At 51.3% G+C, this 11,875-nt stretch overlaps 1 protein-coding gene across 1 annotated transcript in view; it reads right to left on the reverse strand.

Moving 5' to 3' along the window:
* Nucleotides 1-11,632, reverse strand: part of LOC117355284 (zinc finger protein 208-like) — a 97,430-nt gene extending 85,798 nt beyond the window's left edge. Inside the window, exons 1-2 of the mRNA XM_033933603.1 lie at nt 11,376-11,632; nt 8,079-8,205 (exon numbers count right to left, since the gene is read on the reverse strand). Of these exons, the coding sequence (XP_033789494.1) occupies nt 8,079-8,205; nt 11,376-11,579 (331 nt within the window). The 5' untranslated portion in view covers nt 11,580-11,632. The remainder of the gene's footprint in view (nt 1-8,078; nt 8,206-11,375) is intronic.
* Between the last annotated feature and the right edge of the window lie 243 nt (nt 11,633-11,875).

Below are 11,875 nucleotides of genomic sequence, written 5' to 3' on the forward strand. Positions count from 1 at the left end.
GCTCGGACCTTATGTCCCGTGACCCGACCATGCAGCGCGAGACCAGCCTGAGCGTAGCAAAAGGAAATACAAGCAGCCAACCAGTTAGACAAGGTGCGCTTGGAAACAGGACGTCCCAACCGATTAGGGTCGAAGGACAAAAATAATTGAGGAACCTTCCAATGAGACTGAGTGTGTTGAAGATAAAAAGCCAACGCCCTCTTACGTGTGAAGCGCCACGTGTGAAGCGTGTGAAGCGCCACCTCGCCAGGATGCGAGTGGGGCTTTGGAAAGAACACCGGAAGAACAATGGACTGATTGAGGTGGAAATCAGACACAACCTTCAGCAAAAAATTTAGGATGGGTGCGAAGAACCACCTTGTCATGATGAAACACAGTAAAAGGTGGGTCCGCAACCAAAGCCTGCAACTCACTAACTCGCCTAGCTGAGGTGAGTGCAATCAGAAAAATCACCTTCCAAGTAAGAAACTTAAGATGAGATTTGTCAATAGGCTCAAAAGGAGGCTTCATCAGCTGAGCCAAAACCACATTGAGATCCCAAACTACAGGGGTAGGTTTCAGAGGGGGATGAACATTCACCAGACCCCGCATGAAACGAGTCACCAGAGGATGAAGAGAGAGAGAGAACGACCCTCAAGATGCCGATGGAAAGCAGCAATAGCACTAAGGTGCACTCGAATGGAAGTCGTCTTCAGCCCAGACTTGGACAAATGCAACAAATATTCCAGAACCGAAGACACCGGAACCGAACTCGGATCCAGATGGTGCAAGGAACACCAGGATGAAAATCTGGTCCACTTCTGGGAATAACAAAGTCGAGTCGAGACCTTGCGCGAGGCTTCCAAAACCTCCCTGACAGACTGAGAAACAGAAACCGAAGTCAAGGGGAAAGGAACCAAGCCGTCAGATGTAAGGACTGAAGATTGGGATGCAACAGGGAACCACGACTCTGAGACAGCAGAGAGGGAAAAACAGGCAGAAGCAGAGGCTCCCTGACACTGAGTTGAAGGAGCAGGGAGAACCAGTGCTGACGAGGCCAACGAGGCGCAATAAGAATCATAGTGGCTCTGGACGACTTGAGATGAACCAACGTCCTCAAGATCAGAGGGAAAGGAGGAAACGCATAAAGGAACCTCCCTCCCCAGTCGAGAAGAAAGGCATCGGCCTCGAGACGGTCCGAGGAGTACATCCGAGAACAATAGAGGAACAGTTTGTGAGTCTCCGGAGAGGCAAACAGATCCACCTGAGGAGTCCCCCAGCGTTGGAAAACTTAGTGCAGAACTTGGGAGTTTAGTGACCACTCGTGCGGCTGGAGAAGACAACTGAGTTTGTCGGCCAGACAATTCTTCTCTCCCTGAATGTAAACCGCCCGCAGGAAGATGTTCTGGGAGACTGCCCATTCCCAAAGGCGCAGGGCTTCCCGGCACAGGGGTCAAGAGCCCGTCCCCCCTTGCTTGTTCACATAGTACATTGCCACCTGGTTGTCCGTCCGCACGAGGACTACCTGATCGTGCAGCAGGTGGCAGAAAGCTCAAGCGGCCAGAAAAATGGCATGAAGCTCCAACACATTGATGTGACAAAGACGGTCCTCTGCTGACCATAAACCTTGAGTCCGCAGACCGTCGAGATGAGCCCCCCACGCGTACTCCGAAGAGTCCGTGGTCAGGACCTTGTGATGCGGAGGGACGAGAAAGAGCAAACCCCCGGAAAGATTGGAAGAGTTGGTCCACCAAAGGAGCGAGCGTCTCAAGGAAGGAGTTACTGTCATAGGAAAGGAGAGCGGGTCCCGATCTTGACGCCACTGGGAGGCCAAGGTCCACTGAGGGAGTCTCAAGTGCAATTGGGCAAACGGTGTGACATGAACCGTTGACGCCATGTGGCCAAGTAGAATCATCAGACGGTGCGCTGAGACGGAGCACTGCAGCGAAATCTGATGGCACAGTCGAAGTAGAGCCTCCACCCTCGGAGGGGGGAGGAACGCACGAAGGTGAACCGTGTCCAGCATGGCCCCGATAAACTGAAGATATTGAGCAGGGCACAGCTGCGATTCGGGAAAGTTCACTTCGAACCCCAGATGTTGAAGGAAGATGATAGTCTGTTGGGTCGCTGAGATAACCCCCTCCCTGGATGATGCCTTGATCAGCCAATCGTCCAGGTAGGGAAAGACCTGTAGCCCCTGAGATCTCAGGGCAGCCGCGACAACCACCATACACTTCGTGAAGACTCGAGGCGACGACGCCAGCCCGAAAGGGAGGACCCGATACTGAAGGTGCAACTCCCCCACCTAGAACCGTAAGAACTTGCGGAAGGCGGGATGCACCGGAACATGAGTATACGCTTCCTTCAAGTCTAGGGAGCACATCCAATCCCCTTCCTCCAACAGAGGGTAGAGAACCGGAAGCGACAACATACGGAATTTCTCTCGGACCAGGAACTTGTTGAGCTTCCGGAGGTCTAAAATGGGGCGTAAGTCCCCGGTCTTCTTTGGGACCAAAAAGTAACGGGAGTAAAACCCCCGCCCCCGTTGTTTGGTGGGACCGGCTCCACCGCCCGAAGGCTCAACAAGGCCCTGGCTTCCGAGAGGAGAAGAGGAAGCTGGGCTCGACTGCAAAGAGATGCCCCTGGCGGATGTTCCGGCGGCGTGGCTGAGACGTTCAGCGAGTAATCCTCGGAGATGAGACGGAGCACCCAAGCGTCTGACGTGATCAAAGTCCAGGCCGAATGAAAGGCCCGCAGCCGGCCCCCGATGGGCAGGGGGTCCGGCGAGAGTGCGGAGGGGGCCCGCCCCCATCCGCTCATCACATCAAAAAGACGGCACCGGCTTAGACGTCCCTTGCGCCTGAGGTTTTGGTTGGCCCGCTCTGCCCTGCTGTGGGGGGCGCCGGGGCGGAGGCCTCGAGAATGCCGGCGTAGACTTTTGAGGGTATCGCCACGGTGGAGGTCTGAACGGCTTCTGCGGCGGTACCCGGGGTTTAGGACGGACCAAGGAGGCGATGGAGCGCTCATGTTCGGACAGGCGTTTGGTCGCCGCCTCCAGGGACTCATCGAACAATTCCGACCCAACACATGGCAGATTGGCCAGGCGCTCCTGCAAGTTCGGGTCCATATCAACCGTTCGGAGCCATGCGAGACGGCACATCGCTACTGTAAAGGCGGAGACCCTGGAGGCCAACTCAAATGCGTCGTAAATGTAATGTAATTTATTTCTTATATACCGCTACATCCGTTAGGTTCTAATGGCATGAAAAAGGTATAGACGCAGCTGTGACAAGTTGGTCATAAAAGTACCAAAGTCCCCCTTATGGGAATCCGGCATGACCCCATGATAACGGGGTTACGCCTTCACCATCTGCCTCAAATAGGATGAAAAAGTGAAAGCGTAATTAAGGACCCTGGCCGCCATCATGGAATTGGAGTAGAGGCGGCGACCAAACTTGTCCAGGGTCCGCTCTTCCCGTCCGGGAGGTACCGCAGCCGAGACCCTAGAAGGCTGAGATTTTTTTAACGACGACTCCACCAGCAACGACTAGTGAGATAGTTGTGCTTTCTCGAAGCCCTTGCACGGGATGGTACGGTACTTCGACTCCATCTTCGACGGAACCGCTGTGACCGTAAGAGGGGAGTCCAAATTTCTCAGGAAGGTCTGATGGAGGACTTTATTGAGAGGCAGACGAGGAGTCTCCCTCGGGGGAGAAGGCAAATCCTGCTCCTCCAAAAATTCCTTCGTATATTGAGAACCGGACACCAGATCCAGGTCCAAGGCCCTCCCCATATCAAGCACAAATCTCGAAAAGGAGGAGGGTTTGGAAGGCGGGGAGGGAGATCGAGAAGCCCATGCCGCCAAAAAGGAAGGGGAAGCCTCACGGGAATACCGAGGTTCCCTACCCGTGCCAGACCCCGAACCCCACGACGCCGACGGGGTCGGGAACCACCTATGCCCCGAGGAACCCCTGTGGGAAGTCCCCGGGGTACGAGGCACCGAGGCATGCCCCTTCCGTCTCGGCAAGGAGTCTCTCGATAACCCTCCCTCGGAGGAACGGAAAAGCCTCGGATTGTCGAGGCGGAGCTCCGAGACACGTAGCGTCTCAGCCCCGGTCAGCGAGGAGCGACCGCGTCTCCGAGGAGAACCCCGAGGACGTTTGGGCTTCCTCGGCCGACGCTTCGCCCGAGGCCGACCCGAGGGCGAGGAACCCGGGAGGACCTCGACGAGGAAGAAGTGGAAGAGATCCTCCTAACCCTACGCACCTTGTCCCGTGGCCGCACACTCCGCTCAGGCTGGTCAACCGAGGTCGAGGCCAAGGTCGGGGTCGAGGCCGGAATCACCCCGGGGGCCGAAGCCGAGGGAACCGAGACCAAGGCTGCCGAAGCCGAGGCAGTCGAGGCCGAAGCCGGCTGCAGGTGCGCGAGGGCACCGGACAACTCCGAGGCAATGAGTGCACGGAGTAAGTCCTGAAAAACGGGAACTCCCATCATAGCCGGTAGATCTGGGGCCAGCGGGTGCTCCCTCGAGGGCGACCTCGGTCTCGAGTATTCCCGCGGGGCACCAGACTTCGACGCTCGGGGCGGGGCCGAGGACGACCCACTCGCCCCCGTCGAGGAGCCCGAGGACGGCTTCTTCGCAGACCCTGGAGTCGAAGAAGAAAGTGAGGACTTACCCTGGGCAGGCTTCGTCGCCGAGGAAGGCTTGGACGAGGAAGACATCCGCAGCGAGGTCGAGGGAGTCGAGGCCAAGGCCGGGGCCAAAGCCGAGGCCAACGTCGAGGCCTTCCCCGCCGCGAGGTCCACAGCAAAGAGCTCCGCCATTCGGGCACGACGGCGGCGGAGAGCTCTCGTCTGAAACGTCGAGCACCTGGTACAGGAGTCAGTCGGGTGCTCAGGACCTAGGCACAATAAGCGCCACCGGTGGGGATCGGTAATTGAAAGCAACCGATCGCACCGGGTGCACTTTTTAAAGCCCGTCAAGGGACAGGACATGAACTCAAAAATGGCCGGGAACGAACAAGGTCCCGCGGCCGCGGCTACCGGGAGCCCCCAGAGCCGAACGAAAAATTTTTTTTTTTTTTTTCGACGATAACTAACACACGAACTAATAAAAACAACAAATCAAGCACAGCGACCGAGAAAACACACTCAGCCGCGGTGTCAGAAGGCAAAAGATATAGAGCACAATTTCCACAGGGCTTCTGGCTCCGCGGAAAAAACTGAACTGAGGACCATGAGGTGGGGATGCGCCCTCTAGTGGGCAAGAAGGCATGCACATGCGTGGTGCAGCATAGCAAACTTGAAACTTCAATCAAGTTTGCTTGAAAAGCTGTCCGCGCTGGGGCTCCGTAGATGACGTCACCCACATGTGAGAATATCATGCCTGCTTGTCCTGGGATAAGTCAGCCTTCCCTTCCTTTAAGGGAATTAAATCTGCTGGGAAGCTCAGTCGATCTTTTGTTTTCAAGTTTGTAGAGATCTGGAATGAACTTCCCGACTCCATTAGGCTTTTAGGCTGCAATTATTGCGTAAATTCCTGAAAACTTTGTTGTTCTCGCAATTTTTAAATGGTTTAACTACAGCCTCAACGAAATGATAATATTAGTTATTTTTCTTATGCTTTTCTTATGTACTTTAGTTTTTAATCAGTTCTTCCTTCTATGTTTTATGCTATGTATTCTAGTCTTAATTATATGTGAATCGAGTTCAGCTCCACTGGGAGACGACCCGGTATATAAACCAAAGATTAGATTAGATATGATAGAATTCATGCTATCATATGATTTTCCTTCCATTCCATTCTAATTTTTCATTATTACTTTTTCATCTCGTTTTGGCTGATAGTTTTCCGTTTTGAATTTTGCCGCTTTTTGGATTGTGGGCAGCGTTTGTTTGGTTTTTTTCTTGCCTCCTTATTCCTGCTTGGGGGCGTGTGCTTGTGAATGCTGGCTTGAGCAGCATCGTAATGACATTGTCGATTGTCGGAGACTCAAAGGCTGCAGCTGCATCTCCTGTTCTTCCCCCTTTTACCTTGACTGCCTGGATTATCTCTGACCTATGGCTGGTTTTTCCTGCTCGGTTCCTGAGGAAGGGGCTCTTGCCCTGAAACCCTATTGGGTTGAACCGAGTTGAAACAGGACTTGGGCCACTTCTGACACTGTGTGTCAACGGGACTGTGGATCCAGCTAAGTATACGGAGGGTTTAGTGATTGATAGTTACACTTTGGTTTTTGGGTCAGCGGATTCAGGCATTCGGGGCATTACTGGACATTTGAATTCCTGTTTATGCTTGGCATTCCACTTATTTATTGGAAACTAGTTTGTCACTGAATTTGCACAAAAGAGCACCTAAATCAGGGGTAGGGAACTCCGGTCCTCAAGAGCCGTATTCCAGTCGGGTTTTCAGGATTTCCCCAATGAATATGCATTGAAAGCAGTGCATGCAAATAGATCTCATGCATATTCATTGGGGAAATCCTGAAAACCCGACTGGAATACGGCTCTCAAGGACCGGAGTTCTCTACCCCTGACCTAAATGATGGTGTGTGGCTAGCTGGAGTAGTATTATCTGCTCTGCTGTTTGCCAGCTCTGCTTTTTAAGCATCAGAGCTGCTCTGTTGAGCTACTTTTAAGAGCCTTCAAACGCTGAGGGTGCTCCTTCACTTAAAAATTTACATTTAAGTTTATTTGTTGTTTGAATCAGACTGCCAGTAATGCCCTAGGGCAGAGGTGTCAAATAGAGAGTTGCGCGGGGACAGCTGCTGTAAGAAGGTAATTTAGATTCGCGGCTACAGGGCAGGGAGGATTGTCGGACCGGGGCTGTTGTCGGTCGGTCGGGGAAGTGCCACAAAAGTAAGGGGACCTGGCCGGCTGTGCTGCAACCGGGGCGGGGCGGACCGCCCCCTCCCTTGGTAGCCACTCGAACCGCGAGGCTACTCTCCTCCTTACCTGCCCTGCCTGCAGCACAGAGCCGAACGGAAGTCTTCCCGACGTCAGCGCTGACGTCGGAGGGGAGGGAGGGCTTAAACAAAGCTTAAACAAAGCCCTCCCTCCCCTCCGACGTCAGCGCTGATGTCGGGAAGACTTCCGTTCGGCTCTGTGCTGCAAGCAGAGAAGGTAGGGAGAAGAAGAGCCGCGCGACTGAGTACATCCAGCCCCGCAGGAACCCCGCGACCCTCGGATGCGTCCCCACGGGATCCCTGTGACCTGAAGGGGGAACCCACGGGTCCCGCGGGATTCCCGTCGTCCCCGTTCCCGTGCAGCTCTCTAGTGTCAAAGTCCCTCCTCGAGGGCCACAATCCAGTCGGATTTTTTGGATTTCCCCAATGAATATGCATGAGATCATTTGCATTCACTGCTTTTGTTGTATGCTAATAGATCTCATGCATATTCATTGGGGAAATCCTGAAAACTTGAGTGAATTGCGGCCCTCGAGGAGGGACTTTGACACCTCTGCCCTAGGGCATACCCTGTTTATATTATTGTATCTTTCAAGTACCTGCTTTTTTTTTTCTTTTAGGGGCATTATTAATGTATAATAGAGGGACAGGAAAGTATGAATGATGATGACCTGATTTGTATGCTGTTTTGTTTGATTATTATGTATGTTCTTCTGTAGACCGCTTAGTTTTAGGCAGTCATTTTTTAAATAAATAAAATAATACATAGAAACAGAAGTTGGTGAGGATTTCTTGTATTACTCTTATCACATGGTGATCCTGGAGACAATTCTGCAGCTTTTGGAGCAGTCTACAGTGAAAGACAATTCTATAAGCTAAGTGGAGATCAATGACAACACCTTACTTTTCGCTTGTCTCAAAGACCACTTCCAGGTACAATGTAATCTTCAGCAGCCAGATTCTGACCACTTGGGCTACTCTGACCCTGGATTTTAGCTCTTCTTCACAAAACAGAGAATAATCTGTCTCTGATTTCAAAGGGAAAAAGCATGTAGGACACAAAAGATGGTCTTATGGTGCCTCACACTGTCAGCTTAAGATAGAGGTTAGTAGAGAGAGCCAGATCACACTTGGAAGTTTCTGGAGCAAAGGAGAGCAGAAAATTGTATCCTATTAGTTGAATATTTTAGTCCTTACCTAGGGAGATCAGAGTCTCATAATTCTCCTTCATCACCTCCCTGTAAAGCTCCTTCTGCCCTTCATCTAAATATTCCCACTCCTCCTGGGAGAAAGTGACAGCCACGTCCTCAAACTTCACCTGCATCTGAAATACAAACCAGAAATACCCTCAGCGCCTTCTGCATCACCATCAGGCTTTCCTATATAATGGAACACATAAGTTGCTTAGTATGCAACTGCAAGAGGAAGCATACATGTGGATGGAGCGTGGATGTGTCGCCAAGTGACCTATATGTCTTACAGAATACAGTGGAACTTAGCAAGTAAAATGTAATAACAAACTGGATTGTTGGTTCAACCCTGCCTTAAGAATGAATGTGATGTTGGGTAGACTGGATGGACCATGCAGTGAGGAGTGGCCTAGTGAAAGAGCTGCTCCCTCTGCACCTAGAGGTTGAATTCCAGGGCTGCTCCTTGTGACCTTGGGCAATCACTTAGGGCTAGATTTAATAAGCTCACCGATCGTGTACTGACCCGATTTTCCTCCAACCCGATTCACTAACCTCGTGGCCGATCAACCTCCGATCCGATCCACGCATGCAAATGAGGGGAATGGTATGCAAAAGTAGGAAGGCAGTGATTCACTATACAATTTCAGGAACACCGACTGGGCTGGCTGATCAAAATAGAAGCAACTGCTCACGTCCCTGCCAATTCTCCTGAGCATTCTCTCCTATGGTCCCCTAAATAAGCAACCAGCTGAGGTACATCTCCTGTTCTCTGCCGCACCGACTCTTTTGCTCTCTGCCGTCCTAGGGGGTCCAAAGCCAGGTCTGGAACCTCCCACCCTACTCCAACGGGACCTGCATCTCAGCACTGATGCCGGTCCACCCCCTCCGACGTACTTGTTCCGGTGCAGAAAGGTCCCGCGATGACTGCGTTTGCTGGCTCTGCTCCAGAACAAGTGACGTCAGAAGGGGGTGGACCGGCAGCCATGCTGAGGTGCAGGAAGGTCCTGCAATGACTATGTTTGCCGGCTCTGCTGGAAAAAAGTAAGTGACATTGGAGGGGGGTGGACCGGCGGACATGGGGAGTTGCTGCAAGGTCCCGCGATGACTGCGTCTGCCGGTCCACTCCTCTGACGGCACTTACTTCTTTCCAGCAAAGCTGGCAGACAGTCATTGCGGGACCTTGAATAGCATTGGTTTGGAGGGAGAGAGAAAGGATCATGGCAGGGTGGTGGAAGGAGAGAAAGGGGGCAGGGTGGTATGGAAGGGTGGTGGAGGGAGAGAAAGGGGAGAGAGACATAAGATGGAAGGATAGTGGATGGAATTGGGTTGGAGGAAAGAAAGGGGGCAGATGCTGATGGAAGTGGGAGGAAGGGAGAGGAGAGAGTAAAATACCAGACCATGAGGGTGTGGGAGAGGAGAGGAGAGGGATGCCAGACCATTGGAGGAGGGAAGGTAAGAAGATGGATGCCAGACCAAAGGGGTGAAGGGAGAGATGGAAGGGGGAGGCATACTGTTTCTGAAAGTGGCATGGAAGGAGAGAAGATGCCATATAGAAGGGGGCAGACAGTGGATGAAAGGGAGTGACAAGAAGATGAGGAAAGCAGAAACCAGAGAAGACAAAAGGTAGAAAAAAAATTTCTTTTTTTTTGTTTTAGGGAACATGCATTGCTGTTTATGTGGTGTTGCATCGTATGCAGAGCCCAGCTTCTTGATGGTTCAATTTAAGCTTTGTGTACATATTTCTATTTTATCCCCCTTTCACTAAACTGTAGTGTTTTTTAGCACTGGCCATGGTGGTAACAGCTCCAACGCTCAGAATTCTATGAGCATCTGAGCTGTTACCACCGTGGCATAAAAACGCACTACAGTTTTGTAATAGGGGGAGAGATTAGTTTGCGATTACATATTCCATACTAGGTTAAAGTGTTTTACTTACATTACATTAGAGATTTCTATTCAGCCATTGCCTTGCGGTTCAAGGCCAATTACAAAAGAATTACTAAAAATGTATTACAAGAAGAAGATATCTGGTAATTTCTAGAGGAGATAAAGAGTAGATGAGGTTGCTTTGGGGAAGTGGGAAGGAGTTAGCGGTATTAAGTCGTTTGCAGGAATTTCTTGAAAAGTAGAGTCTTTATTTCTTTTCTGTGTTCTGTGTGTACGAAAGACACGGTTTTCTTTAGGATTGATCTGTACTAGTCTGGCTTGTTTAGTTTTACAATGGGTGTATTGATGTTGTACTGCTCACTGCAGTATGTAAGATGCTGCCTTTTCCTAGGTACGCATATGTGATGTGTGGCTTGTTACTAAAAATCATGTTTTTCATACAGATAGGGAGGGTATCTAATCTAATCTAATCTAAATCTTGGGTTTATATACCGCATCATCTCCGCAGATGGAGCTCGACACGGTTTACATGGTTAGGGAAGGAACGGAACTCCAGTGGAATTATATAAGTATGAGAGAAGAGAGGTTGGTGTGAGAGTGCCAGGAGCGGGACGGGGTTACGTTCTGGAGAAGAGCCAGGTCTTCAGATGCTTACGGAATGGTAGAAGGGGGCTCAAATTGCGGAGAGGGGAAGGGAGACTGTTCCAGAGCTGAGTGATTCTGAAAGGGAGGGAAGAGCCAAGTTTACCAACAAGGGAGATGCCTTTTAAGGAGGGGTAGGATAGTTTTAATTTTTGAGTGGATCTAGTGGAGGTTGGATTTGAGGAATTCCAGGATAGAGGGATAAAAGGAGGAAGGATACCGTGGAGGATCTTGAAGGTTAGGCAGGCACATTTAAAGTAGACCCTGGAAATAACGGGAAGCCAGTGGAGTTTGGATAGGAGCGGTGTGACATGGTCAAATTTACTTTTTGAGTATAAAAAAAAATGATGGGCATTCTTCCCAATTAATGTTTCCAAATTAATTAACGCCACTTCCTTTCATGAATCAGTCGCCCGGCCACAGATTGGATATGGAGGATCGGGAAGGTAAGGGGGGTTTAGAGAATCTAGCCCTTAATCCTCCATTTCCCAGGAACAAGCTAAGTTCCTGTATATATATGCAAACCCCTTTGAGTGTGGTTATGTAATTCCGAGAGCCAATCCCTTTCCATTTCTTCAAGCCCTTTCTCTAGATCCTGGCAGCATTTTTGAAACACTCTTATAGTTGGGTTGCTCAGGCTCCATTTTGGCCATCCTCCTCCTCCCCCCAGATCCAGTCACCCTTCCCCTTCTTTGCCCTCATTTCCCCCTCTCCCTGCAGCTGAGAGGAGGCTGAGCCCCACTACCAGGAAAAGTGGGGGAGGGGGAGCTCCTACCTGAGCAGAAGTTCCTGCAGCCATTTCCCTCTGGGCTTTAGATATTTGGGGCTCTTTTTCCTCTACTTCAGGGCTTGGAAGAGAGAGAAGGGCAGAAGCTGAAAGAAACTGGGCACTTGAGGCTCCAGCACAAGATGGACAACTGGGTACTTCCGGCCATATACCGATGACGTCACAAAGGGGGCGGCGCGGCACTGACTGCATCTCCTAGACAACGCTCTGCCGCCCCCAGGGAAATTCTGAACAATCAGCAGCGGATTGCAGCTGAAACTCCTCCTCCTTTCTCCCTTATCCGTGCTAGGGGGCGGACCCTTCCGCTCCAGGAACCATCCTGGCCAATCAGCACTAAAAGGAGCAGAGCCAGAATACCGTCCTTCACTCACCGGGCTCAGCTATAGTGTGAACTCCGCCCCCTCCCTTGTGACGTCTCCAGCCTTCTCGGCTCCTCCCCCAATCCCTTTCTAATCCTGAGGGAGGAGATTCCCCCCAACACACACTGG

Source organism: Geotrypetes seraphini, chromosome 2, assembly GCF_902459505.1.
Source record: "Geotrypetes seraphini chromosome 2, aGeoSer1.1, whole genome shotgun sequence".
NCBI classification, from domain to species: Eukaryota; Metazoa; Chordata; class Amphibia; order Gymnophiona; family Dermophiidae; genus Geotrypetes; species Geotrypetes seraphini.